The 7,615-nt window shown below is 49.6% G+C and overlaps 1 protein-coding gene across 1 annotated transcript in view; it reads right to left on the bottom strand.

Moving 5' to 3' along the window:
• Positions 1 to 6,887, bottom strand: part of LOC144762101 (beta-1,4 N-acetylgalactosaminyltransferase 2-like) — a 335,968-nt gene extending 329,081 nt beyond the window's left edge. Inside the window, exon 1 of the mRNA XM_078647224.1 lies at positions 6,700 to 6,887. Coding sequence (XP_078503350.1) covers positions 6,700 to 6,887 — 188 coding nt within the window. The remainder of the gene's footprint in view (positions 1 to 6,699) is intronic.
• Between the last annotated feature and the right edge of the window lie 728 nt (positions 6,888 to 7,615).

Genomic DNA, 7,615 nt, shown 5'->3' with positions numbered 1-7,615 from the left:
TTTCATTCCCATGTACACCCAGGGATATTACATGTGTGTATGTATGGTTGTGTCTTGTACTGTATGTCCCCCCCCCAAATGTCTTTCTCTTGCAAGGTACCAGACCCAAAGTGGAGTTCTGCATGCTTACCATTGTTACGAAAAGGAATACTCTTTCCCTTTCCTTTCCTTTACTCTTGTTTCCTGGACATCCGACTAGCAAGTCCACTATGTTCCGGGACATCCGACTAGTTTATTTACTGTGTCTTTTCTTTTCAGATATTTGAAACGCCAATTGGGCGCAACGAGCAAACCATCTTTTAAAACATTGATAGGTACATTACACATTATTTTTGTATTTAATTTTTTTGAGCACTTTCACATTCCATGTGAGTAAGGTGGGGATCATAGTGCATATCCTCGTCCTGAAGAAGGAGTCTTGTACTCCGAAACATGTTGACACTGTAGTTGGTTGATATACCCTAGCACGTATTTTTTCAACCAGTCCTTGCACTTTTTACTAATACCAGCCAGGGACAGAATAAAATTTTCTCTTTTCCTTAGTGCCAGGTATTTTTTAATCACTTTTTTCACCTCACCTCACTCACATCACGTAACCACACCCCCTCACATAGCTCACTACAAAGTGCTCCTGCGTAGTCGTTCTGTCGTAGCACGCCGCATCCCGTAGAGGGGTGCGAAGGCCCCGATGATGAAGCATGACACCAAGGGGCCTGTTGGTGTGTGAGGGGCATTTAAAAAACACGGTGTGCTCCCCATCCCTGAGGGACCACTGAACTACCACCCTGTGGATTCTACTTTGTTTATGCATGACGCTTAGGGAGACTGAATCCACTTTTCTCTCTCTCCCCCCTCCTGGTTGTTTTTCTGAAGTTGTAACGCGTCTCGTGATTGGATGCCGGACAGGGATTCCTCATATGCATCTGATGCCACGCGCTAGGTGAGTACAGGTCAGGTCTATGCAGCAGCCATGGCCGACATTCCTCCTGAGCAAGAGAGACTCATCCTGCAGGGATAGCTCCTGCACCCCTCTCTCACCAGGTAAGACAGACACCTCCAGCAGGGATAACTCCTTTACTATGCTGTTAGCAGTCTAGACAGACTCATCCTGCAGGGATAGCTATTACACCCCTCTCTTAGCAGGTCGGACCGATGCCTTAAGCTGGGATAGCTCCTGCACCCCTGTCTCAGGAGCCCAGGTAGACGCCTCCTGCAGGAATAGCTCCTGCACCACTCTCAGCAGACCAGGTGGACACCTCCTGCAGGGATAGCTTCTGCATCCCTCTCTCAGGAGACCAAGAATCTCCTGCATGGATAGCTCCTGCACCTCTCGCACTATGCCGGCTGGACGCCTCCTGCAGGGTTAGCTCCTGCACCCCTCTCAGCAGACCAGGTGGACGCCTCCTGGAGGGATAGCTCCTGCACCCCTCTCTCACCAGGTCAGATGGGACCTCCTTCAGGTATACCTCCTGCACCCCTCTCTCACAAGGTCAGATGGACGCCTCAAGTGGGGACAGCTCCTGCACCCCTCTCTCAGGAGCCCAGGTGGACACGGCCTGCAGGGATAGCTCTAAACAGGGTACGCAGAATCTGTTTCCATGCACACCCAGGGTTATCTTCAAAGATACTGCAGACATCTTCAGGTTGTGTCCCCTCTCCTCTGGGATGTTAGCGGTTGGAAGCACCAGGCCTGGGTCTCAGATGTCTCCCCTACAACCCCCGGGGAGGGTCGGGGGTAATCTACACTGGTTAGTGATGGGTCCTTGAAGAATGACAGTCTGTCTCAGGATCTACCCTGGTCTCAGATATGGTTTGTGGACATGAGGTTGACCCTCTTCACCCAGAGCAGACACACTCTGTGGATCAATTGTTGGTGGGAAGCATCTGTTCAGCAGACAGACATGCACCACCCAAGCACACAGGAAGTGGAAGGCAACCCCTCCATATGAAGCTTAGGCAGCGCCTAGGAGGGGCCAGGAGGACGGACCGCCCACCCGGTGTAGGGAAGAGGGACAGGCCTCCCTTAGGTGACCTAATCACAATCCTGATGGGGATGCATACAAGGTGCCCCACAGGCCACCAGCCCACTCCAGATTATTACTACCACTGATGCCAAGTGGTCCTCAGCGTGCACGCGTGAGGGCTGCCCGCAGTGAGCCAGGAGAGGCAGAAACACATTGAAGACTTCCCTTAGGATAGCTCAAGGCAGGGATCCTGCTTGCAAAACCATGCAAGGGGTATTAGCATCCCAAAACAACTCTATCGGTTGAGGCATTCTGTCTCTTATCTGGCTTCCTGTCTCACACATTATGTGCTGTCTCCCTCCTGTGTGCCTATGCCTTCTTTCTTGGTTTTTGATGTCCTGTTTTTCTGCCCTTGCTCTTTCTCCCCTCTCTGCATTTAATGTTTCTCTCTTCCCTGTTTCTCCCTCTCTGCATTTAATCTTCCCTCTTCTCTGCCTTTGCTCTTTACCCTCTCTGCATTTAGTCTTCTCTTTTCTCTGAACCTGCTCTTTTCCCTCTCTACATTTAATCTTCGCTCTTCTCTGCTTATGCTCTTTCTCTCTTCTGCCTTTTCTTGTTCTTCCCTTTCTTCGTTTAATGTGCTCTATTCTCTGTCTTCACTCTTTCTCCCTTCTCTGCATGTATTCTTCCCTCTTCTCTGCCTTCACTCTTTATCCTCAATCTGTGTTTAATCTTCTCTCTTCTCTGCCTTTCCTCTTTCTTCCCTCTCTGCGTTCAATCTTCTGTTGTCTCTACCTTCGCCCTTTCTCCCCTCACTGCATTAAATCTTCTCTCTTCTCTAACTTTGCTCTTTTTCCCTTCTCTGCATTTGATCTTCTCTCGTCTATGCCTTCGCCCTTTCTCCCCTCTCTGTGTTTAAACTTGTCTCTTCTCGAACTCTGCTCTTTACCCTCGCTGCGTTTAATATTCTCCCTTCTCTGCTTTTGCTCTTTCTCCCCCTCTGCGTTCAATCTTCTCTCTTCTCTGCCTTTGCTCTTTCTTCCCTCTCTGCATTCAACCTTCTTTACTTTTTCTCTTTCTTCCCTCTCTGCGTTTAATCTTCTCTTGTCTCTGCATTCGCTCTTTCTCCCCTCTGCATTAAATCATCTCCCTTCTCTGCCTTTGCTCTTCATCCCCTCTCTGCATGTAATCTTCTCTCTTCTCTGCCGTTTCTCTATCTCCCCTTCTGCGTTCAATCTTCTTTACTTTTGCTCTTTCTTTCCACTCTGCATTATATAATCTCTCTTCTCTGCCTTCGCTCTTTTTCCACTTTTTGCGTGTAATCTTCTCTCTTCTCTGCCTTTGCTCTTTCTCCCCTCTCTGCATTTAACATTCTCCCTTCTCTGCCTTTGCTATTTCTTCTCTCTCTCTCTGTAATCTTTTATTTTTTCTGCCTCTGATCTTTCTCCCTCTCCACATTTAATCTTCTCTGCCTTTGCTCTTTCTCCCATCTCTGCATTTATTCTTCTCTCTTCTTTGCCTTCTCTCTTTCTCCCCTCTCTGTATTTCATCTTTTTTCTACTTTGTCTTCACTCTTTTTCCCCTCTCTACATTAAATCTTCTCTCTACTCTGCCTCTGCCCTTTCTCCCTTCTCTGACTACGTCTCATTAGCTTGTGATTTTCATCCCTTTAGGTCTGTTGTTAATGGTTCCTGGTTATGCCTTTCTCGCGTCTTCATTTTTTACATTTTCTCTCACAACTTTTCATCATTCTGAAATGCTTCTTCTATTCTGTCTTTCTCATGTCTACTTCTGTTTCTCTCCTATTCCTGGTTAGTAAGCCCCATTGGCACTTTCCAGAAGGCTACTCCAAATATTATTGGCTGTTCATAGTTTGCCCACTCCTTTGCTAGTTCCAAGTAAGCATGCATCATTAGGTTGTGAAATATTGTTTTTGCCATTTTGCAGCTCCAAATATAAGGTCTAAGTAGTAAGGAAGACAATCTCTTGTGTGGTGTGGGTGGAGCAGTGGGTACAGATGGGGTGGCGATGCGGGTAGAGATGGGGGTACAGATGGGGTGGCGATGTGGGTAGAGATGGGGTAGAGATGTGGGTAGAGATGGGGTAGAGCTGTGGGTACAGATGGGGGTAGTGATGGGGTAGAGATGGGGTAGAGCTGTGGGTACAGATGGGGGTAGAGATGCGGGTAGTGATGGGGTAGAGATGGGGTAGTGTTGGGGTAGAGATGCAGAGAAAGATGTGGGTAGTCATGTGGTTAGAGAAGGGGTAGAGATGCAAGGAGTGATGCTGGTAGAGATGTGGGTACTGGTGTGGGTAGAGACGGGTAGAGATGGGGTAGAGATGTGGGTACAGATGGGGTGGCGATGTGGGTAGAGATGGGGTAGAGATGTGGGTAGAGATGCAGAGAAAGATGTGGGTAGAGATGTGGGTACAGATGGGGTAGAGATATGGGTAGAGATGGGGGTAGAGATGCAGGTAGAGATGGGGGTAGAGATGGGGTAGAGCTGTGGGTACAGATGGGGGTAGAGATGGGGTAGTGTTGGGGTAGAGATGCAGAGAAAGATGTGGGTAGTCATGTGGTTAGAAAAGGGGTAGAGATGCAAGGAGTGATGCTGGTAGAGATGTGGGTACTGGTGTGGGTAGAGACGGGTAGAGATGGGGTAGAGATGTGGGTACAGATGGGGTGGCGATGTGGGTAGAGATGGGGTAGAGATGTGGGTAGAGATGCAGAGAAAGATGTGGGTAGAGATGTGGGTACAGATGGGGTAGAGATGTGGGTAGAGATGGGGGTAGTGATGCAGGTAGAGATGGGGGTAGAGATGGGGTAGAGCTGTGGGTACAGATGGGGGTAGAGATGTGGGTAGTGATGGGGTAGAGATGGGGTAGTGTTGGGGTAGAGATGCAGAGAAAGATGTGGGTAGTCATGTGGTTAGAAAAGGGGTAGAGATGCAAGGAGTGATGCTGGTAGAGATGTGGGTACTGGTGTGGGTAGAGACGGGTAGAGATGGGGTAGAGATGTGGGTACAGATAGGGTGGCGATATGGGTAGAGATGGGGTAGAGATGTGGGTAGAGATGCAGAGAAAGATGTGGGTAGTCATGTGGGTACAGATGGGGTAGAGATGTGGGTAGAGATGGGGGAAGTGATGCAGGTAGAGATGGGGGTAGAGATGGGGTAGAGCTGTGGGTACAGATGGGGGTAGAGATGGGGTAGTGTTGGGGTAGAGATGCAGAAAAAGATGTGGGTAGTCATGTGGTTAGAGAAGGGGTAGAGATGCAAGGAGTGATGCTGGTAGAGATGTGGGTACTGGTGTGGGTAGAGACGGGTAGAGATGGGGTAGAGATGTGGGTACAGATGGGGTGGGGATGTGGGTAGAGATGGGGTAGAGATGTGGGTAGAGATGCAGAGAAAGATGTGGGTAGAGATGTGGGTACAGATGGGGTAGAGATGTGGGTAGAGATGGGGGTAGAGATGCAGGTAGAGATGGGGGTAGAGATGGGGTAGAGCTGTGGGTACAGATGGGGGTAGAGATGTGGGTAGTGATGGGGTAGAGATGGGGTAGTGTTGGGGTAGAGATGCAGAGAAAGATGTGGGTAGTCATGTGGTTAGAGAAGGGGTAGAGATGCAAGGAGTGATGCTGGTAGAGATGTGGGTACTGGTGTGGGTAGAGACGGGTAGAGATGGGGTAGAGATGTGGGTACAGATGGGGTGGCGATGTGGGTAGAGATGGGGTAGAGATGTGGGTAGAGATGCAGAGAAAGATGTGGGTAGAGATGTGGGTACAGATGGGGTAGAGATATGGGTAGAGATGGGGGTAGAGATGCAGGTAGAGATGGGGGTGGAGATGGGGTAGAGCTGTGGGTACAGATGGGGGTAGAGATGCGGGTAGTGATGGGGTAGAGATGGGGTAGTGTTGGGGTAGAGATGCAGAGAAAGATGTGGGTAGTCAAGTGGTTAGAAAAGGGGTAGAGATGCAAGGAGTGATGCTGGTAGAGATGTGGGTACTGGTGTGGGTAGAGACGGGTAGAGATGGGGTAGAGATGTGGGTACAGATGGGGTGGCGATGTGGGTAGAGATGGGGTAGAGATGTGGGTAGAGATGCAGAGAAAGATGTGGGTAGAGATGTGGGTACAGATGGGGTAGAGATGTGGGTAGAGATGGGGGTAGAGATGGGGGTAGAGATGGGGTAGAGCTGTGGGTACAGATGGGGGTAGAGATGTGGGTAGTGATGGGGTAGAGATGGGGTAGTGTTGGGGTAGAGATGCAGAGAAAGATGTGGGTAGTCATGTGGTTAGAGAAGGGGTAGAGATGCAAGGAGTGATGCTGGTAGAGATGTGGGTACTGGTGTGGGTAGAGACGGGTAGAGATGGGGTGGCGATGTGGGTAGAGATGGGGTAGAGATGTGGGTAGTCTGTCACAACATTGACAGATATCTTGTTTGTTGAAATATAAATCCTATGACATTTATATTTTGGCGGACGGCATATCCGTGACTGTTATGGCGGGGTAACCCGTCCGCTGAGATCAAAATCAGGCCCTTAGTTCCTTGCCACTCTAGGCGTGGGGCCAAGGACTGGTTGTCTGGATCATCCACGGTCTATGCCAGGGAAGCCTTGGGTGTTTGGTGCTCTCTACAGTTGTACCCACCACACCTCACCAGGTGACCCTTTACCTCGCAGCGCGTGAACCCTACTTGTCCACATTTCCTTCATCTTCTAGAGAGAGAGGTCTCTTACCTGATTCCACTGTAGGAGAAGCTGCTCGGATACGTTTCTTCTGGAAGGAGCCTCAGGCTTGATGGGGGCAGCCTCTCCACATGCTGGGGGCTTGGGTCCTCATTTTCTGACAGCAACATTTTCCTGCTCATAAAGAGTCCAGTTGTAAACAGCACCACAAGGGGTAGCGCCAGAGATCGGAGCTTCATGCTGAGGGAAACAGAGAAAAGAAGTTGAGATGTGAATGGCAGGGCCTCACCGGACTTACAAGAGAGAGAGAGCAAAAGCAGGACTGCAAGAAAGAATCCACAAGGAGATGATGGACGGAGCGCTGAAACTTTTCAGATACTCACCCCCAGTCACAGATCTGGGTTAAATCCATCATTATTCTTTAGTTCACTCTGCCAGCTCAGTTCAGAACCAGCTTTGGGGGCAGGGTCAAGACTGATTTGCATATGGCTGGGTCCAAACTGGAATGGCATGCTGAGCAACAAAACGGTGGATTTGGGCCCAGATCTCTGTACTGGGGTGAAGGTAGGACATTGTTCTGCATTCTGTCCATCAACTGTTGTTTTTGCATTTGTCCCCCGAGTGGGACGGGTATGCTCAGACGTGGGTCCCGTGCTCTCCATGCCACTGGAATCAAGCTATCCTGGCTGAAGAGGGCTGATAGCCAGAAACCGGTCCTAGGATCTTGTGTCCAGTCCAGGGAGGACCTGGCTTGGCAGTTCGGGCTGGACTGTTCCCATGGGGCACAGGGTCAAGACTGATTTGCATATGTCTGGGTTCAAACTGGAATGGCATGGTGAGCAAAAAAACGATGGATTTAGGCCCAGATCTCTGTACTGGGGTGAAGGTATGACATTGTTCTACATTCTGTCCATCAATTGTTCTTTCAGCAAGAAAGAATGACAGCGTATGAGAGAAAATGCAAGAG

This window comes from Lissotriton helveticus, chromosome 6, assembly GCF_964261635.1.
Source record: "Lissotriton helveticus chromosome 6, aLisHel1.1, whole genome shotgun sequence".
NCBI lineage: Eukaryota > Metazoa > Chordata > Amphibia > Caudata > Salamandridae > Lissotriton > Lissotriton helveticus.
This window is presented reverse-complemented; position numbering and strand designations above follow the sequence as displayed.